Genomic DNA, 20,652 nt, shown 5'->3' on the forward strand with positions numbered 1-20,652 from the left:
ACTTCAAATGGCACCAGGGTCAATCAAGATAGCGAGTGATTATGAGGATTATACATAAATCAAGTTTTTTATTTTATTCTGTTACAAAGCATTTATTTCATACCTTTATTTCTTCCTGGAGAACTTTTTCTACCCCTTCATTTGTGATCCTTCTACGCTATACTTACTGTACTCTTTAACACAGCCGCCTGTCTTAACGGCAGCCCTCCCCACCTTCACCTCCAACTTTTCACCCCACCAGGGGGATCAATCACGGATTTCTCAGTGGCGATTTTTATTTTTTGACGACATCAATGCGTTGGTTACTCATCTCCGATGCAGGTAACGGCACAGTCACCGCCATAACTCAGTACTGATGCGCCACTGATGAGACAGCAGTGACGCCCAGCAGAGCATAGCCAAATACATTTCACACAAAGCACCAAGGCTAGCCGGACAGGTGCCACAGGTCTGGCAACCTGCAGCCACACCAGGTAAGACTGGACTGATCCGGCCTCAACAAACCCTCTGATCTTGCACCTTGCTAGCTGAGCACTTCCAGGTACCCAATGGTGTCCTCTTTCAAAAACTGTCCAACGCATTAATTAGCCAGCACTTTTTCCAATGAGCAGATGAAATCACCTGTTCCAGAAAGCCGAACATGAGCAATCCAGCCTGAGGAAAGGCAGACATTTTAATCCATTACACAGGGCATGTGAAGACAGCGTCACTAATCAAAGCTTCATAAATCTTATTATACTGTAATAACTTACGGTCTCGAGCTTTAGTCAAAGCTGCCCAGGCCTGAGGCCAAAGTTTCACCGTTAAAAAGCAGGCCAGGCTTCTTAATTATGGATGGAGGCCGCTGCATAATTCATCCTCATTTCCTGGTATGGCAGGGCATATTTCACCACACGGCCCGCCTCGCATCACGTCCCCAGTCCTCACCAAAAAAAAAAAATACTGGCTCACACGTCAGCCACCACCACGGCATCTCCCTCAGCGGCTGCCAGTTAGCGCGACGACCAGAATTGTGTTTTAAATGGCCCAAATATAGCTTCAATGATGCGTGCATGTTTATTTTAATAACGTCTGTTAGTTCTGTACTTAACAGCCCAGAGCCGAAATGAGCCAGAGGGATAATAGTTACTAATCATAACAGCAGTTATGCTAGAATAACTTCAATTATCCCCAGCTGTCAAAGCACCAACCCCCACAAGCCACACTAAGGAAAAGTACTTTGGCTGCATGCAACTGTTAAAACATTTGTAATACAAATGGGTTAAATCAGAGTAGCATATAATCTGCAAATTTGATCCAAGCACTAACTATTCTTGCTGATACAGATATTCGCATGCGAATGAAGAATCAGTCAGCAATGTAACAAGGTATCGCCCCCCCCCCCCAAGTATGTAGTCTGAGTAGTACTGCCCGGTCAAAATTGCAATGACTAAAAAAAACATCTCCTCCCACATCCTTCTGTCCACCCCACAATCCTACTGTTTGGTCAGAAAAACATTACCAACAGAGCACCGTCCGCCTTGGCGAGCCTTGCGTCCCATAGCCGCGTTGGTCTCCCAGGCGACACGCGGGCGGCCCTATTCGCAGGTCCCGGTGGACCGAGCCCCGAGCATTCCCACTGGGTCCATTCGCCTCAGTAACTAGAAGGTAAGGCGAGAAAGCCTCTTACGATCAGAGTATGATAATCCCCTCTGTGACTGCTCTGCAACTTCACCTGCTGCTAATCCATAACCTGCTAAGCCTACAGGTGAGACCGCAGCCCACACGCACATAGATGAACATACATACGTACATCTCAAACACCGGAAATCATGCAAGGCCCGAACATGCAGCCCCTCCCATTCCCCCTCTCGAAATCCATCTTAGTCACTCAACGTGTCCAACATGCAGCAGTGTTAATGGACATGCTCTATTCAACCATGCATGTTCTGTCTTCTACAGTGTGGTTATATGAAACATTTTGCCAAAGGAGCCCAGTGCATATTGATATTGTCTGAGTGGTGGCCACCCTACTACCTACAAGCACATGCAGTAGAAGGGTTCATTCTTGCCCAGCATTAACCACTCCAGGCCCAGAGGAGCTACAGATTATTCAGAATTCACAGCAGCAATATCATGTATTAACCCTTTCAAACAAGAACCAAAGGGATACTTCAGTAAGGGAACCAGACATTGTAGCTCTTGAGGGCCGGAGGTTCGGCTTTTAGCGCATTGGGCCACATGCACTTTGGGGACTCCGGACACGAAAGTGGCGCCAGTCCAGTCCGGTTCGAGCAAACTCACTTTTGTCAAACCTGTCTGTGAGGCCCGAAGGCATTGCAGCGCCAGCGACCTCGCCCGGGTCCTGGAGCTTAGAAGCCTCCTGCCTAATGGTGGTCAACACTAACTGCTCTGTGGGCACCAAACAGGCCGCGGCAGGAGAAAACAACACAGAAAACAATAAGTCAATACACGTATACCGCACACAACACACCCCACGTGTCAGGAGCTGAGCAGTAGGTGCCCACTGCTTGAAGCATGCATCAATAGTGCGATTGGATTCCGGCCTGCTTGTATGACAGATGTACACAGAAGTAGTCACAGCATTATAGCTTGTGCAGGAGAGCCCCCTTGTGTCCAACTTGTAAAAGTACATGCAATGCTGCAATTCATTTGGCCCCGCTATCTCCCAAATGGCACCGTCCTTAGCTTGGCAGCCACAGCAACCGTTCATTATCTTTCCAAAACAGAAGTATTGTTGACAGTTGGATGACTAGACACATCAGCACAGGAACAAGATGTGCCCTTACATTCAAATACAAATGAAGTGGGCTGTCAAAGACGATCTGCAAAAAACTGGAAGACATCTTCACTACAAACGGTTTGATGTGCCTTTTCAATCAATGTGTTTGTGAGTGCTCATGATAAAAAGGTGCTCTTTGAAACTCCATCAACACCAAGGTTATGGCTGCATGCTATTTGGGGCAAAGCATCAAGGAGGTCAGGCTCCAAGAGATTACAGTGCAGACAGCAACAGGAATCCAGGAGGGGCCACATGTATCAACCGGCTGAGGTACTCCTCCCTATGCTTTACATATGGAAAACAGTGAATGCTCTTTCACAACTTTTGGACCTTCCCCAGACTTGTTCAAAAGAGCACAAAAGACATTCATATAAAAACAACATATAGCTGTGTAATTAATTTTTTGGAATGTCTTTGTTACAATACCGTCAGAAAAGCAAGCTTTTACCTGTTGAAACTGGTGCTGAGTGCGTATACCCCTTCTGGTATAAGTCTGCTTCCCACTCAGTGTTCAAAAATCAAGTGGTGATGGTGCTCTTTTAATAACATAAAAATATCTGAATAACTGAAGATGGTGTGGCCGAGTTGGCGCTTTAATTATGTTCACAATTTGCCCGGCTTTCTATTTCTGGAATTTGCGTGAGCCACGCAGCCACACACACAAAACACAACAGCAGTTGGGCCCCACAACATGCCAGTCACCATTCAAAGCCCCCGGGATGAGGCCAACACAGTCATTTCTCCCAGGACAATCCAATCTAATGTCTGTTTGCGATGTGTGAAATGATTTGATCATTTTTGTCAAATTATTCTCATCCTCTCTCCAACGCTTCATTTCCGGCAATTATGATGCACTTTTCTTACAAGTGACATGAGTATAGCCCGGCTCGGTTTACAGCATTAAGCAGATACACACCCTCTGTGCAGTCCTGAACATAATCTTCCCAAAACACGAGGGAGTAAAATGATGAGCTTTAAATACAGACCTCGGCATTTGCATCCAGAGTCAGATCAGGTAAGATTCATTTCCCGCCAGGCATAAGCGGTCACGTGGGTCTTAAGTCGGCAAGGTAATAGGCTCTTCTTCGACTGATCTACCTCCTATATCAAGTTACCTACTGATATTCGCACTATCACAGATGTAGCTCTTTTTAGGTCCAAACTCAAAACTTATCTGTTTCGTCTGGCCTTTGATACGTAGCAGTGGTGTGACAATTTCATTCTTTTGTTTCTGGGTAATCCTTTTCTGATTTTACTGTTTTCTATGCCCGCTCTTTCAATTTTATGACATGTGTTTCTGATGTTAAGCACTTTGGAAACCTGCTGGTTTTGTAAAGTGCTAAATAAATACATTTTGATTGATTGATTGATCTATATGAACATTCCTTCATTCTATATATGGAAAGATTAAAGAAAGCCAATACATACAAAAGTAGCCCGTATGAAGCAATGCATGATGTCTATATGCCAAGATAAAATTATATGTCATAATACTGTAATAATGGTATGGGAAATACAGTATGTATGAGTACTAAGGTCACATTGATCATTCAAAATACATATGTTGTTATGTTTTCGTGGTGGTAAGGCACAGCAGATTCTCTACTCGTGATAGCAGGTACCTGCAGTCAGTTTGCCCTTGCATCCCCAACCGGTGTCAAAATAAAAAATAAAAAAGTATGAGCGAGACTAAACAGGTAGACATCGATAGGCTTACTGCATCTCACCCCACATGCGTGCCGCAGTCCAGGACGAGCCGCTGTTACGCCAAGCACAGATCAAATACGCACGAGTATATAAAAGGCCGCTATATCCGATACGATTACAGGCGTGTCAACATCAACACATATCAACACTTTGAGGCAGGCGGGACCTCGATCGAGCAAATCTTTTCAAAAATTTCGCAGCTTACCTCCCTCACTGTGTATTTTCTTGGGTCTCCGGTTGAAATACATCTTGCTGAGGGCGAACGAGTGTCGGTGAGGCTGAGAAGAGGAGGCCGGAGCGGTGGCATGCTCACGGCTCAGCGACGCAGCGGGAAAACGCTTCTCCGGACCCGGTCTGCGGTCGCTGCTTCTGTCGCTGCTGCTTCTGCTGCTGGAAAATCATTATTTTTCAGCTGATCCGACAAGGTGATGTTATGGAGACGGCAGCTTCGGCCACATTCCAGTCAGACGCACTGAAGAACGCGCCGCTTCCCGTTACTGCTTTCAAAATAAAGTACAGTAGACTGGCGTCTCAATGAAAACAATGCTAGCAAAATATTTTGATTATTGTTTTAACATTTTATATTTGAATAAATTACATTCACTAAGAGCAGACTTGAGATAACTAGAAGTTCATGTAAAGGGTGACACATTTTGCTAAGAGAGAGGTCGGAATGCATCCACACGCAGCCTTTGTGTCACTATGTTGACGATTGTTGTTAATACGAGTAAAATAAACAATATTGCTGTTTTTTTCTCTTGATGAGTTAAAGATATTACTCGTTTTAATCCTGGTTTGAACAAATGAAATCAACAGTATAATTAAAATAATGCTTTAATTTGGATGACAACTTCCGGTTCTTCCCTGTAGGCAAAGCTTTTTCACAGGTGACCGTGCAAGTCACGTGCATCGTATGATGAGACGAATCCGCGCACCGGCCTTTGGGCTCAAACTAAAATTGACGTAACGTTAACTTGTACAACGTTAAATATATATGTAGTTAAGGTTATATTTATGTAATTTTATACATTTATTCAAAACTAATAACGTGACATGTTTTCGTATAGTAGTTTCTGTTTTAATGAAAGTTTTACTTTGGGGAAAAACTAGATCGAGTCAAGATATCCTCCACTGTTGTGGGTACGTTGTACTTAAAATTATATCGTTATTTGTTAAGATGAAGAATGGGTAATTTAACGTTAACTGCTAACCGTTAAAAATGAAAGGGCGTCAAATTCATTATTAGCTAGCGTTACGTTTATAGATATCTTGAACTATATTAACGGAATTGTTATTTAGCTAACACTCACCCAACGGGGACGGCTTTACGGCGATTATACATCCACCAATCCAGGGCTAAATCCACTCTGCCTAACGAACGTGGAGGCCTCTTTTGTCCCAATATGGCTGAACTAACGGTCAACACAATCAGCCGTTGGTCTCGGTCGCTGCAGGTTAGCGCGCGCACACACATGAACCCTACATTCCGCATTTCCAGGCATAGCAAAGCTGTATTTTATTCCATTGTTAAGGAGCAGAGAAGAAAACTCATGTCTTCAATTTATTACATAGTAACATATTTATCTTAATTGTTAACTCTCATCACATTGTAACATAATACATATTTCCAAAAATTGATTTTTCCATATTATTAAATAGAAACAGAATAAATATTCACTTCTGAGCTCAACCCTCTCCAAGTCTCCAAGCTGGACATAAATTGAACAAAAGCCTTCTGAGAACCAGGTTCACTGAAACACTGGACCTTTACTTCAGCACACACACAAACTTACATGCACACAAACACACACACGCACAATTAAGCCATACAAACTCTCTCCACTCTCACTACGTCATTCCTGCAGTTTTATTAGTGACATGTTATCTGCAGAGGTGTAGCAGCGCCTGTGGACTGTTGATGGTGTTTAAAATCGACCCTAGTGGCAACACACTGACTAGGTGGTAAAGTCACCTGTGCTACACTGGAAATTTCCACATCTTCACATGTGACATGAAGAAAAACAATAACGCTCATACAGGAATATCATGTTACTAACTGCCTCATTCATGTCTTGGTCTGGAACAGAGATGCACAGTGACGGACAATAAAGGTGTGTTAACATAATCTTAAAATTGTAGTTTTTGAGTGACCACTGTGTCAATTATCTCGTGAAGATGACTTGGGAGATGCAGTTTGTAAAACTCCAGAAAATCAATTTGTATTCTTCAGATCTAGGCTCCAGGTCCTGGTCTGCAGACGTATCGGGCTCAGTACGCAACGAGACAAGTCCCTCGGCGTCTCTCAGGTGTGTATCCGCAATAGCAACAGCAACCCAGGGAACCCAGGAAACTTTGATTTTAAGGTAAACAACACTGTTTTAAGTGGAGATGATAATCAGGCATTACAATGTAAACAACAATAAACAGCAAAATCAATACTGTTATTTCTCTCCGTATTGCACAACTCATCCTAAATGACATCACTGAATTCCTGATTATCAGATTTCTTCTACGTTTAATTAGAAGTGTGCTGCTGATATGGCTGATGTTTATGGTTTGAAAGTGGCTGATTTTAGTCAGTGACTTTTAAAGATTAATCCTGCATTGCAATTATACAGAAGTGTATGCATGGAAAGAGCTTAAACAAATACTACCGGGCACACAGAATAAAACTTATTTCAAAATTAAATACATACATCATACACACATCCTGATAAATTAGAAATTTTATATCCCACTGCCGATGGACACTTTAAAATGTCAAAGCGTTAAAATGGTGAATGTGAAAAATGATGTTCCCTGCTTCTATTCTAAACACATTGCATGTGAGGAACTGCTTGGATCAAAATTATAAAAATACAAGCAGTGGTGAGTTATTTACAGCTTATACTGAATGAAGCAGGTCAAGTGATTTGTGTGGACCGGTTGTGACAAGGAGAGGTCACATGTATCAGACATTAAAGAGTTAAAGTGTCAGCAGCGACTTCAGGAGATCCCTAAGCATTAATATCATCCATTGACATGGGCCTCTTAAGCTATGTGACGGAGACCAGTGAAACGGGAGATGGCAAAAACAATAAAACAAGAATAAGTTGCTGAAAAGAGTCTAAAAAAATAAAGTTTTGTAAATTCTCTGCATTTATAGTTTCTTCTTTTCTGCACTTTTGGTTCAACCTTCTTCAACTTTGTCAATATGGATATTTTCAACAAAAAAAAAAAAAAATCAAACCATGAAAGCGCCATGTACATGCAAAGCCCACTTGGGTCTGCTCAGTTCAGCCAGCCAGGAACTTAATAGTTGCGTTTGAGAGCAAATCAGTCATGGTGCACTGCAAGTATGGGCTGCCTGCAGATGGGACAGGTGTTGTTTTCAGAGAGCCAGCGGTCAATGCAGTGAATGTGGAATTCATGGGAGCAGGGCAGGCGGCGCAGCTTGTTGCCCTGGGCATACTCATTGATGCAAACACTGCATGCGCGACCTATCTCTCCCTCTAGACTGGCTTGGCCATAGGTACGTGTGGATAGATTGTCAATCTGCTCTTTGGTGAGCCCCCTCGGGTGTTCATCATCCTCCTCGTCATTGAGCAGGAAGAAGTGGGCCAACCGGAGGATGGGTAGAGTACCGTTTTCTACCAGGTTGTTGGTGTCTCTGCTGGTGGGCCGTGCCTCTGTGCTGCTCACCACCGCTCCTCCGACCCTGGCCTGCCCTACCTGGTCCTCCTCACCGCCCACCAGCCCCGCCCTCTCCTGATCTACCCTGCTGGCGCCTACTTGGCCAGCTTCGGTCTCGCTTGTATGTAGACGACTGGCTGGGCTGGTGCTACTATTTGTAACACCAGCATCTGTGTGGCTAGGTGCAACAGTCTCTGAATCAGCCTCGGTCTCCATCAGGGAGCTGAGCTCCCCGAATCCAGTCATGATCTGGCGCAAAATAGAACGCAGGGCGGTGGAGTTGGGCTCGCCCAGGCCCGTCTCACTGATACGTCGCAGTGGAATCCGGATAGTGCTCACATAGGTGCGGATCCCAGCTCGCTCAGAGCGGGAGATGGTGCGTCTAAATCCACCACTGTCACTTTCAAAGGTGACCGTATTCTCAGCTACCCGGGCGCGAGAACGCGTTCGGCTGGCGATGCTGTCCCGATCGCGGTTTTCGCCGGGTCGGATCCTTCTCACTTGCAGGTCCAACATGATAGTTGGGTGCCGTCGCACCGCCGAACTTCCTGCTCCCACTGCGTGTGATTCACTATCGCGCTCTCCTGACTCTACTGCGGGCTCCGTTAGAGCTGCAGGTTCTGCCACAGCCTCCACCGTCTCCACGGAAACAGAGCTTGTGCCACTGCCTGGCTCAATAGGGGGGATGCTGGAGCCACTGACACCACTACTTGACGGTGGAGTGGTACTGGCCACAGGTATTCTGTGCAAGGGGGAACGACTGCGCCTTGACAAGCGGGATGAAACCCCGCCCCCGACGGCAGCCCTGCGTGCACGACCACGTGATCGAGTCCTCCTGCCGCGCAATTCGTGTTCTGCCGCAGGGGCCTGGGATGCAGACTGCAGGGACACACGGGGGCAGTCTAAAGAAGCAGAAATATCATCACTGCCCTGCACTACTTCTGCATTCAGGGCTTGAGGTTGCAACGGTGTCGTTTGATCAAGAGGTGGGTTGGAAACAGTAGGAGTGGGGGCTAAAGAGTGCAATGTGGCACTTCTATCAGCAGCGGGTGGGGAGGCCACGGGTGCAGGAAGTGCAGGGGGGCTCATAAAAAGACTGGTAGTGCTACTGCGTGTACGGCGTGTCTGCATCCTCCTAATGAGGGCGGGGCGAGGGGTGGGGTACGGGACTGGCCGTGGCGTGGTTGAGGAGCGGGGGTTGGAGAATGAGGAAGCAGTGCGAATGGAAGGTGAGGTAATGCTCGGGGCAGCCACCGGCAGCTCTGCGGGGTCCACAGTGTCATTATGTTCCCCCGGCTCTGGCTGATCATGGTTAATGTTGATCTCCAGGCTAAAGCGAAACTCTCCACTGTTGGGGTTGGTCCGGCTGACAGCACGCCATGTCTGGTTGCCACTTTGACCACTGCGAGTGGCATTACCAGTGCGTCTAAAAGTGTTCAGCCACTCCAATAATGAGTCACCATTAGATGGTTCGGCTCCAGGCTCTGCGGCCCCTGTGAAAAACAAAAAGGTTTTACTCCCAAAACCAAGGCATTCCGCCTAATAAAAAGTTATTGCAGAAAGAAACCCCCAAAATGATTGCAATTTCCTGGTGTCCATTTACAACACCAAGAGTGTTTTAAATATATTTAAAGATCACCATTCCAATGTATTCATTAAAAGGCTAAACCAAACTCACTTTTTTAAACTGGCCAAAGCTTACGTCAATCAAATAAATAAATGCCCCACAAAAAGTGTGACAAAGGATTCAAGAAGACTCAACTTCATCAGTAGGAGCATTGTAATAATCCAATTATCATACATACATGTTTTATCATACTTCTTTGGTAATCAATAGTGACTTTCACTCAAGTCATATTGCGTCATGCCTAGTGAAAGAAAAATGTGGAAAGATCAGAAAAAAACCAGTTATTCTTCCTACCTGCTACTCGTCTGCCTCCGGCCCCTCTCTCCTCGGACTCGCCGCTGCCGCCCTGCTGCTCTCCAGAATCGGCGGCTTGCGCGCGCAGCTCGGTCCGAGGCTGAGAAGACATTCGCTCTTTTGCTCCATCAAGACGTTGCCGAAGCTCCTCGGCAGTCACCTCCCCTGTGAAACACACGAGCACGCTGTTACGTGTCGTCAAGAACGATTGCCGCTCCTCTTGTGAGAGGGGATTATTGGTACTCAGTGTGACACAAGATATGGCATTAACTTGAAAATGTTTTGAATGCACGTTGAAGCAAAGCCACACCCACAATCACAATCAGGACGTCAAGACAGGACGTGTGCTTCCTCACCAGGGGTGCCAAGCAGGTTGCTGTCCCTCATGAGGCGGTACTCCTCTTCACTCAATTCATTAATGAAGTGATAGTAAGCCTCCTCCCGACGAAGACGCTCTGCTTGCCTCCGGCGTTCGTCTCCCCCACCAGGAGGGTCCATCACCTTGAAAAGTGCTGGACCACAGATGAGTGAGGATGTCAGTCAGGGGTGAGGGTGTCATCTGAAGCCACACGCGGTAGCTTCACGTTTAGCCATCATCAAATACGTTGCCTGCTAATTATGTGATTACGTTATGTTGCTCAATCTGTATTAGCTGTTTGGATATATTTTGGAAAGAAAAAGAACGCACGTTTTCCTGGCTCTATATATCTTACCAGATTGCATGATAAACCAGCGCAAAAAAAATAATTGTTCGAGTGTCTTAGCCTTAAAATGACTAATCTCTAGTCAAGGACGACACTTAAGACAACGCCATCCATTTTCTACCGAAAGACTCCACCAGCAAGAGAAAGCTACAGTAATCTTGCTAACGTTTAACCCGAAGACGAGCGCCGTAGACTAATCTAATGTGGGTTGTGGGTTAATGCTCAATTTAGTCATTGTAAGACACCGCCATATATAGATCCTGATAACAACGTTGTCTCAATGTAAGCTAATGTTAGCTAAGTTAAAACAGTAGCAACGGAAGGCCATGTTAAAGGCAGGCAATAAAGCAGCCAAACTGGCGTTGTCATCCTGGTTGGCCACCAATGGCAAGCCCAGCGCTATTGACGGACAAGCCTGCCGTCCAATCGCTGCTCTGCAAAGGCGGGCCACGATCAACTAAACGGAGGTCTCCTCCATGTAAACGCAGGCAAAGAAGGAAAGACAAAGAATCCTGTCAGCTTTATCACAGAACTACACATTCAATATATCAATGGCTGGCGATGATTAAAGGCGTTTCCACGCAAACACAATAGTCAGTTTTGAGGGGCTTTCAAAGATGCGAAGTGTCATTTCGAATGCGCAATTCCTTAGTTGCTAACCAAGCACTAGCAAATTAGCACATCTAACGAAAGCGAATAGCAGTCCGTCGACACTAGTGTTAGCCGAGTCAACGGCGAGCTGTAAGGCTGTAAAACTCCTCGGATATAAATGTGACAAAATGTTTTACCAAGCAGCTAATGTAAACACAGTGTCCACGTAACTCTAACACAGTTGTATAAGAGATGACAATTACATTAAAAGGAATTTACTACCTGACAAAGCAGCGGTAATATGGACGGTTTGCTTTGCACTCCCTTCTCTCTCAAGATGGGACCAGTGGTGCTACACCCGAGAGTCCGTCAAAAACAAATGTCATTGCCACATGCGTTCCTAGGTAACACGAATCTGCAAAAACATGTCAAAAATGGATCGAGAGCAGTATTGGAACTGCTGGTTTCCAAGATATGAGGCAGTACTACATTATACATTGATCTAGATGTAAAGTCTTAAATTAATGAGACTCTTACATTTTTTTATTTGAATTGTTTTATTTGATTTGATTCTATCATCTAACATTGGGAATGCCCAAAATTCATTCACTATTTATTAATTAGTACTTAGATATGCATGAATTAATACCGACAATTTGAGACTGCTGTTTTATTGTACTTTTGGTAAGGGATGTTTCTCCTTCACCTTTTCCTACATAATATTTGGCAACTTATTACTCCATTTAAACTAATTCGTGTTGGTATTGTTTTTCGATTTAGTTGAAGTGCATTTATTTTCCCCATAACGCACTTTAAATTTCCCCTAAAGTGCTACTTCTAAACGAGGCGTCATTGATTTTTATCATACTCAAAACTCATTATGTTATTCGCTTCATTCAAAGATACATGTTTTAATATGTGCTGTTATACTGAGGTAATAGACATAAACATCTAGGCAGATATTACTTTCATGCACTTGTATTAGACCACCGAAATATGTTTCACTGCGACAAATTATATTATCGTACAATATGCTTATTTTCAACATACGGCTGTTATAGTTGAAAACACCATTTCTGATAATAACGAGTAGGAATTTCCACGTGGTGTGTTGTCTGTATGTCTCTATACCCATTTTCTCTAAACCCTTTTCTCTGCTGCAGGGCTTCCTTCGCGACGTTTTGCGACAGTGCCGTGCTCCCTTACGGCTTCTCTACCGAGGCAAAGTGCGTCTCTTCGGAGCAAATACCGGCTGAGTGAAACGCAGCGACAAGAGAAAGGAACATACTTCGGGCTCGTTTTCTACCTGGACCACATCCGAGCAACCACGCATCCCTTCCGGTACCGACAATTAACCCCGAAAACTCGATGTGGAAGCTGGGCTGAAGGGAGAACCCGCCACGCAGGGGACGGCAACTCGCTGAATTATCGAACCGAGCTTCGCGGAGTTAGCCCGGTTGCCTCCCAAGCGACGCTTTAAAAAAAAGGGGGTGGTGGTGGGTGGAGAGGAACGGAGTCGGGGGGTGAAAATGGACTATGACTTCAAGGTGAGGCTGACCGGCGAAAGGGAGCGAGTCGAGGACCTGTTCGAGTACGAAGGATGCAAAGTGGGAAGAGGCACTTACGGCCATGTATACAAGGCGAAGAGAAAAGATGGGTGAGTTGATGACCAGGCCCTGAAGCCCCTTCACCGGCCCGCTGCCTCCACATGACGTGTGTTTACTTCCCTCTGGCTGGTGTCCCGCAGGCAGACGAGCCGAGGCTTGTTGCTATAGACCCGTGTGTAGAAAGGAAGGGCCCGGTGCCCGGTGCCCGGTGACCCGTCAGGATGCTGCTGCTGCAGCTTTTGTGACGCGTGTAACTTCACTGACGCGTTGTTGTTGTCGTCGTGTGTTTCTGCTGAAGGATTGTGGTTGTGTTTCAACGTTGTTTTTGTTGGGGTAAAGTAAGATCCTTTCCAGGTGAGTTTGGTGAGCCTACAGCAGGTGCAAGTGCAGCCAGAAATAACTAAATGGTGTTGGACCTTTTTATGTAGGGTGTTTTTTATACTAGGTCTATTTTCAAATCCCCTTCATTCAAATATCTCAGTGATTGGTTCAGATTAATTTTATAGAGGAGTCTGACATGAGAGCTGACTTTTGGTTTGATTAGTAGTGTTTACTTCTATTGTCTGTCATGTTATTCCTATTTCTCTCTTCCACAAATTCGTTCCCTTGTTTGTGTATTTTGTGTGTTGTTGTTTTTTTGTTTTAGCCTTCTGGTCAATTGGGGGGAGAGATATCATGAAAAAAACGTACATGGCTGGGCCCAACTTGATCCAACTGGTTCATGGTCAGATCCTTAAACCCTGGGACCACCAGGGGGGCCACATGCCTTCATTTACAAACCCTGTGTTTATGTCCCCGCTGTGTTAGTAATCTAACCCTTGGTTAGTGTGTCTCAAGTGTACCAGGACCAGAGCTGGTGAGAAACTGGAGGCAGCTAGAGCTGCCAGGCCCGTACTTGGCCCATTGTCACAGACCCGGGCGCACCGGCAGCCTGAACCACACTAAACATCCCTCAAGCGTTTAAGGATGCTGGTCTTCACTTTAGGAGGCTTCTGTTTATGGGACTTTGTGAGCTACTTTGTGCCGCGGCGGTTGGGCGAGGCCTTCGAGGAAGCACCAATCATGGGTTTGTGAGACGATCTGGGTGGAGGGAGGCGGTTCCAAACGATACGTTCAAAGTGAGAGCGAGTCCCAGTGCTCCGTTTGTCCCTTGCCAGCCGCCGTGCAGCGCCGCTTTCCTCTCCCCTTGTATTGTGTCGAGCCTCAGAGGTGAGCTTGATTACACAAATCAGGAGGTAACGCAACGTGGCTGGAGTCCCAGTGCCAGCTGCCAAGCCGCCGCCCCCCCCCCCTTTATGTTTCTGTGCAGGCAGCTCTCAGAGGGCCTCACGGTCTGTTCTGGTGTTGATGTTGCTCTGCCTCTCTCTGTTTGTAGGAAGGATGATAAGGACTACGCCCTCAAGCAGATTGAAGGCACTGGCATCTCCATGTCAGCCTGCAGGGAGATCGCAGTAAGAACTGCCAGTTTGGCTTTGCTCCTTTTTTTTTGTTTCTGTTTGACATCCTCATGCCGTTCCCATGTGGCTTTTATATTATGTCGGAATCACCTTCACCGAGTAGCTTTTTGTAAGCAACTGTCATCAAACTCAAGAGTTACTAAGACGGTGATGTCATGCATACAAGGGATATACACAATACTGTTTACAAAAGCCTATCAAAATCAATTTTAAACCGATTGAGTGATTTATTTTTAGTGAGTGTGTGCTGCGTCTCCTGAGTGGCTTTGTGTCTTGTAGCTGCTGCGGGAGCTGAAGCATCCCAACGTCATCTCACTGCAGAAGGTTTTTCTGTCACACGCCGACCGTAAAGTTTGGCTGCTCTTTGACTACGCCGAACACGATCTCTGGGTAAAAAAAACGCACAACGCACTGCAGTATGTGTGATGGATGAGTAAAACCATCAATATGCCAATCTGTATGTGGCAAGTTTCTGTGCTCCCCTTTAAATGTATTTTATTAGTTTGGTTTCACGTGCACATACCGCAGATTTTTTTTGAGCACAGATGTTTACAAATGCATGTCTATGGATGTTAATCGTCATGTAGCCATACACATGTTCATTCCTATGAACGTGTCTTTCTGTAGCACATTATTAAGTTCCACAGAGCGTCCAAGGCCAACAAGAAGCCACTTCAGCTGCCGAGAGGAATGGTCAAGTCTCTGCTCTACCAGATCCTGGATGGCATCCATTACCTCCACGCCAACTGGGTCCTCCACAGAGACCTGGTAAGAGGATTGGGGAGGGCACAGAGGGAACAGGGGGAAGGGAGAGAGAGCGAGGAAATATTTTGGCAAAGCAAGGGAGTTGAGAGATTAGAAGATTATTGTTGGGCAGGGAATTTGTTTATGGCACTAGAGGCTGTCAATCTGCCTGTGCTGAGTAATGGCTCACTCTAATGAGTGATCATTATTAACAGGTTTATTCCGTCCAAGATAAACGTTTTATGTATATGTATATATTATAATGTATACAAATTTCTGTTTCATTTTTTTAATTTGAAGATTATTACATTAAAGGTTCACATTACTTTAATATATTTGTGCTCAATTTATCCTTGTGTATTAACAGATTTCTATTTTTACTAAAATAGAAATCTGTCTAAATCTATTTTTATTCTATTTAGTATTAAATGATCTTCTATTTCCATCCACAGTGAGAAGAAATTGTAATACTTGCGCTCATGTGGGATGCAGTAAGCGTGTTTGTCCACTAGAGGGCAGCAACATAGTTTTGACAACGCATGCAGCGATGTGGTTCACTGAGTGTCTACAGCATCATACTCGACTTTGTCCAGAGTAATGTGACCAATAAACAGCTCTTAAAAAACCTTTTTACAAGGTTGCGAGCACCCCAGATATGTTCAGAAATGTGTATCCGTCTCTTTTCCTCAGAAACCAGCTAACATTTTAGTGATGGGGGAAGGGCCAGAGAGGGGCCGAGTGAAGATTGGTATGTATATCTTCTCCTCTTCTAACTGGTTAAAAAAAAACACACACACACACGTTGACAAGTTGTTAATGACTGACTTTAACGTGTGTCTTGCAGCGGACATGGGGTTCGCCCGCCTCTTCAATTCACCGCTGAAGCCTTTAGCCGATCTCGACCCTGTGGTGGTCACCTTCTGGTACAGGGCGCCCGAACTGCTGCTCGGGGCTCGGCACTACACCAAAGCCATCGGTGAGAACGGTGCCAAACGCCGCCTGAGCTCCCACCCGGAGAGTCCGCCGAAAAAACTTAGTGTGTGTGTGTTTGTGCGCTTCGCTTGTCATTCTCCAGACATCTGGGCGATCGGCTGCATCTTTGCCGAGCTGCTGACGTCGGAGCCCATATTCCACTGCCGCCAGGAGGACATCAAGACCAGTAACCCTTACCACCATGACCAATTGGACCGCATCTTCAACGTCATGGGCTTCCCCGCTGGTGAGAGTCCACCACTGCCGCCCTTTGACATAGGGGGAATACTCATTTGAATGAATTAAATAACATAGCGATGAGTGAGTGTCGCTCGTGACCTTAAAGGTGATTTTTTGCCGTTCAGTTGCTTTTGTGCCAATTATTCATGGCTGCCGTGTTGCCTTTTTGATGCACGACGCAGTGGAACGATTCTCTCTTCCGTTGCAGAGGCCAATTATTTGCCTGCTCTTTTTTTTCTCTTTTTCTTTAGGCAGTGCTTTGCTCTGTTGGCTCTGAGCACAACTCCACTGACACGATAGATGAAGCCAAGTCATAAACATACCAACTCTTGCTTGCAGGGTTACATTTAGGCATATATTTTCCAGTTCACTTCAGCTGCCTCTGATTTATGTTTTTTTTTTTCTTTCTACCATCTCCGCTGCTCTAGTTGTGTAATTCACCAGTCTGTTTGATGGATGTCGTTTTCACACAAATACGCCTTACAAATGTTGCACCGTAAAGATGAATGAAATTTTATTTTTTGTACTTAATTTATATATATATATATATATATATATATTAGGTCCTTTTTGAAAATAAATCATGACCACTTCATACTTAAAAGGCAACTAACAACCTAAATAATCTGATCTTAGAGGGAGGGACAGTGTGACAGGGTGTAATCCTGTCTTTCCCTCATTTATCAGATAAAGACTGGGAGGACATCAAAAAGATGCCAGAACACTCGACACTGATGAAAGACTTCCGAAGGAACACGTGAGTGCTGCTGTCCTAGTTTGGTTGAGGATCAGAATCAAAGTTGAAGCAAAGTGCTTTGTCTCCTGGCAAAAAGATCTCTTTTAGTATCCTACACAAGTCTTACTCCACAATGCTATGGCCCTGGATGTTGCTCAGCTGGGTGATTGCACTGAAGGCATTGAAAAAATGAAATAACTTGCACTTTCTCTCTCACAGATACACAAACTGCAGCCTTATAAAATACATGGAGAAACACAAAGTCAAGCCAGACAGCAAAGCGTTCCATTTGGTGAGTGAAAATGCCTCTATAATAGCAGAATTGCATGTAATTTGCATAACTTATGGACTTCTTGGCACAACTATAATAGAAGCTAGTTTGGTTCTCTGTGTGAAACGAAGCTTCCTTTACCCCTTCCATTAATGGCCTCTTGTTTGAGGCTAACATCTTGGGCAATTTCTTAAAGCTGCAGAAGCTGTTGACCATGGACCCCATCCGGAGAATCACATCAGAGCAGGCCATGCAGGACCCTTACTTTTTGGAGGAGCCATTGCCCACCTCTGAGTAAATCACTGCGCACACACACACACACACACACACATACATACTGTGTCCAGTTCCTCCGTCTCTTGCACTTCATTGGTTTGATTTTAAGTGACTGTAGGGTTCCCACGATATTGAAGCAGGTCCGTTTGTTGAAATCTTCAATTCATGGGTATAAATGTTTGAAATTGATGAGCGTCTTTGTCCTTTCTTTTCTCCAGTGTGTTTGCAGGTTGCCAGATCCCTTACCCCAAGAGAGAGTTCCTGACCGAGGAGGAGCCGGAGGACAAAGCAGACAAAGTAAGAAATGTCAGAAAGTTTTCCTTCAATCCTTTGGCATGCTTATTTCATAAATATCTGGAAAGGTAGTAAGTGTACACATACAAAACAACGCATATGTTTTTTTTTTGTGTTTTTTTTTACAATTAGAAAAATCAGCAGCAGCAACAGGGAAACAACCACACAAACGGGGCAGGGCACACCGGTAACCCTGACAACAGCCATGCCCAGGGCCCGCCTCAGAAGAAGGTGCGAGTTGTCCCGCCGACCACTACCTCAGGTGGCCTCATCATGAATTCAGACTACCAGGTACGGCTCCGCTCCACCGCCGCGTTGTCCCCTCGTGTTGGCTTTGCATGTCTGTGCCGAATGTCGCGACCCGCCAGTCAACCTTCAAGTCTTTTGAAGGTCATTGTGGGACAATGTGTGGCCTGAACCAAAGCGCGGTGAATGAGATTTAACGAGTATCTTTGTGTCGTCTTTCTCACTGTAGCGCTCCAATCCACATGCTGCTTACCAGAACCCCGGACCAAGCGCGTCACTGCCCCAGAGCAGCATGGGATACTCCTCTACCTCCCAGCAGCCGCCCCAGTACTCCCACCAAACCCACCGCTACTGAGATGCCCTTCTTACACACACACACATGCATACACTTGTGTACACACACAAACACACAGCCCTCACCATGCCCGCCAGAACAAATGTACTGAGCAATGGAGGGGACACCCCACCCCACAGAGGGCACTTTCTATCCACTAGTTGGCAATTCTTCAAGATAAGACGCCCGCGACACCAGTACTAGAAACACTTCTATAGAACGAACAAAACCCCGATGGGGGAGGATCATAACAATGGATACGATGATGGAACACAAACCAGCCACGAGGAGATGGCCTGATAATGGGGGTGGACACGTTTTAATCTGCTGTGTCATCTCCACCTGTCTCCACACCCCCACCTACGCCTGACCCCAGCCAGCCAACCCCTCCCCATTGAAGCATGGATGGGACTGAAAGCTGCTATGTGACTGCCAGCGGTGACGAATTTCTGTCCGACCGTCCTCCTGTCCATCTGTTGTGTGTGTGTGTGTGTGTGTGGGTGTGACCCTGTGAGGGTCTCAGCTGGGGACTGAGCTGCCATGGAGCATGCTGGGAAATGACAAAACCCCCCTGCAGCTTTGGCGCTTTTTCTGTTGAGAAAGGACAAAAAAAAAAGAATCTGGCAAATTATTTTAGTCGTTTATAATTGATTCTGTTTTCATTGTAAAGTGGCAAAGCAGCTCGTGTTGTCTGAGCGCCGCGGGCGAGACTTACAACACGATGACAAAACCAACCGATCGCATGGAGGATGGCAGATGGAACATTCACTGTACTGTGTTGTATCGAAATATTTTACATGAAGCAAGTACCCTGAAAATAAAAGTGACAACATTGATATTGTTAATTGAGTGTTTGTGCAAGCTGCTGATGAGGGAAACAAAACTACGGGTTAAGTATTTATCTTTTGCACCTGTTAATTACATGTTTCTTTTGCAATTTTTACTTTACAACTAGCTGAATCCCAGGAATTGTGTTAAAAATGCTTGATAAATTTTTGATGGTGACATCCATCTTTGCTTGTTCAACAGCATCCAGTGTCACAGAAAGCTCTCTATATTTTATACACCTTGTAGGCTATTTTAAAGCTGCTTTGAGGGGGAAATGAGTACAAAATCACAAATATTCATTCATTATGAATTGGACTAAACCGAGGTGCACTTAACTTTTTTCATATGCACGTTATATGTTTTAATCTGACAAATATTTTATCTTGTCTCCTAAAACAACAATTCAAGTTCAACTCTAGATAAGTCATTTTGAAATTGCAATTATAGTAGAATCTGGAACCAGATGATATTCATGTTAAATCAATATTTTATATATTATCAAATAATAACATTTTCTTTGGAACGACATAGTTTAAGTATAAATGTATTCAAGTTACAGTATTAACTGTCACATGCACAGAATCTCCTACTTGGTACCAAAGACATATCATAAAGCCGGCCAGTCTTGTCCGTCTGAGCTGACTTACTTTATGACATAGTGAATGTGTGCTTTGGTATTCATGGATCAATAAATGATATATGTTAAAATGACAGCTGAATAACGGATGCAGGCTGTGGCTTTCCCCTTGTCCAGGAATAGAAGTGCATTTTCAATAATGAAACTCCCTTTTCCTTTCCAGTGGACTGAACCTAGACTGCAGTCGACCGACTATTTTCTGCTCTTCCCCCCCCCCCGCTTTGAATACTGGCGTCTCCCTCAGAATGTTGCTGTCTACCAACACACCTGGGAGGGTGAAGAGCATGTCTGAGTAAAGCAAGTCCTCTTATTGAACCTCTTCTTGCAGGATGCTGGCACAGCTATTTGAGTCTATTACGCAATAATTCCCCAGCTCGTTCTCAGCATCACTGCCTGAAGCATTGTTCTAACCCCCTGAAAGCCTCCCTAGTTCACAATTGTCTGCCATAACTCGTTATATAAATATATCTCCATGTCTACAAAATCCCGACAGGCCCCTAGATTAATTTAAAGCCTTAATAATTGTGACAAGGACTAGGACCGAGTCAAACGTTTACTCTTCAGCAACGCCCAACACTGGGCCCGCCCCCTCCATCCGCGACCCCGCTGTGGAGCCCGGGAGTCTCCCTGACA

The 20,652-nt window shown here is 45.1% G+C and overlaps 3 protein-coding genes across 7 annotated transcripts in view; 1 reads left to right on the forward strand and 2 right to left on the reverse strand.

Moving 5' to 3' along the window:
• atp8a2 (ATPase phospholipid transporting 8A2) overlaps window positions 1-4,996 on the reverse strand; it is a 39,763-nt gene extending 34,767 nt beyond the window's left edge. For 2 of the 4 annotated variants that reach the window (XM_037456248.2, XM_037456246.2), the window contains exon 1: window positions 4,695-4,995. In XM_037456248.2, coding sequence (XP_037312145.2) covers window positions 4,695-4,737 — 43 coding nt within the window. In that variant the 5' untranslated portion in view covers window positions 4,738-4,995. Of the gene's footprint in view, window positions 1-1,501; window positions 1,641-2,283; window positions 2,392-4,694 lie in introns of those variants that run through there. The other 2 variants (XM_062559328.1, XM_062559329.1) reach the window with 2 other exon arrangements.
• Window positions 4,997-6,037: 1,041 nt separating this feature from the next.
• On the reverse strand, window positions 6,038-11,762 carry rnf6 (ring finger protein (C3H2C3 type) 6). Its single transcript, XM_037455699.2, has 4 exons — window positions 11,660-11,762; window positions 10,439-10,594; window positions 10,083-10,247; window positions 6,038-9,654 (listed from the first exon to the last, which is right to left on the reverse strand). Exons 2-4 carry the CDS (start codon window positions 10,578-10,580, stop codon window positions 7,805-7,807), a joined length of 2,157 nt encoding a protein of 718 aa, XP_037311596.2. The 5' UTR covers window positions 10,581-10,594; window positions 11,660-11,762; the 3' UTR covers window positions 6,038-7,804.
• A 785-nt stretch (window positions 11,763-12,547) lies between these two features.
• cdk8 (cyclin dependent kinase 8) lies at window positions 12,548-19,390 on the forward strand. 2 transcript variants are annotated; one of them, XM_037455701.2, is made up of 13 exons: window positions 12,548-13,034; window positions 14,360-14,435; window positions 14,721-14,831; window positions 15,069-15,209; window positions 15,876-15,933; window positions 16,030-16,161; window positions 16,261-16,404; window positions 17,085-17,154; window positions 17,353-17,425; window positions 17,601-17,698; window positions 17,899-17,986; window positions 18,107-18,265; window positions 18,450-19,390. In XM_037455701.2, the coding sequence occupies exons 1-13, from the start codon at window positions 12,907-12,909 to the stop codon at window positions 18,573-18,575; spliced, it is 1,404 nt and encodes a 467-aa protein (XP_037311598.1). In that variant the 5' UTR covers window positions 12,548-12,906; the 3' UTR covers window positions 18,576-19,390. The 2 variants fall into 2 exon arrangements, with proteins under 2 accessions (XP_037311598.1, XP_037311599.1); XM_037455702.2 differs by having other exon boundaries at window positions 12,550-13,034; window positions 17,899-17,977.
• Window positions 19,391-20,652: the final 1,262 nt, after the last annotated feature.

The sequence above is a fragment of the Pungitius pungitius genome, chromosome 19 (assembly GCF_949316345.1).
Source record: "Pungitius pungitius chromosome 19, fPunPun2.1, whole genome shotgun sequence".
Taxonomy (NCBI): domain Eukaryota; kingdom Metazoa; phylum Chordata; class Actinopteri; order Perciformes; family Gasterosteidae; genus Pungitius; species Pungitius pungitius.

What these genes read in the sequence shown, in the direction of transcription:
- cdk8 (XM_037455701.2), top strand. Translation starts at nt 12,907, where the DNA reads ATGGACTATGACTTCAAGGTGAGGCTGACCGGCGAAAGGGAGCGAGTC. An exon ending in GAGGGGCCGAGTGAAGATTG is followed by an intron (nt 15,934 to 16,029) that starts GTATGTATATCT and finishes TGTGTCTTGCAG; the next exon opens with CGGACATGGGGTTCGCCCGC. An exon ending in ACAGCAAAGCGTTCCATTTG is followed by an intron (nt 17,426 to 17,600) that starts GTGAGTGAAAAT and finishes AATTTCTTAAAG; the next exon opens with CTGCAGAAGCTGTTGACCAT.
- rnf6 (XM_037455699.2), bottom strand. Translation starts at nt 10,580, where the DNA reads ATGGACCCTCCTGGTGGGGGAGACGAACGCCGGAGGCAAGCAGAGCGT. An exon ending in CAACCTGCTTGGCACCCCTG is followed by an intron (nt 10,248 to 10,438) that starts GTGAGGAAGCAC and finishes TGTGTTTCACAG; the next exon opens with GGGAGGTGACTGCCGAGGAG. An exon ending in CGGAGGCAGACGAGTAGCAG is followed by an intron (nt 9,655 to 10,082) that starts GTAGGAAGAATA and finishes TGTTTTTCACAG; the next exon opens with GGGCCGCAGAGCCTGGAGCC.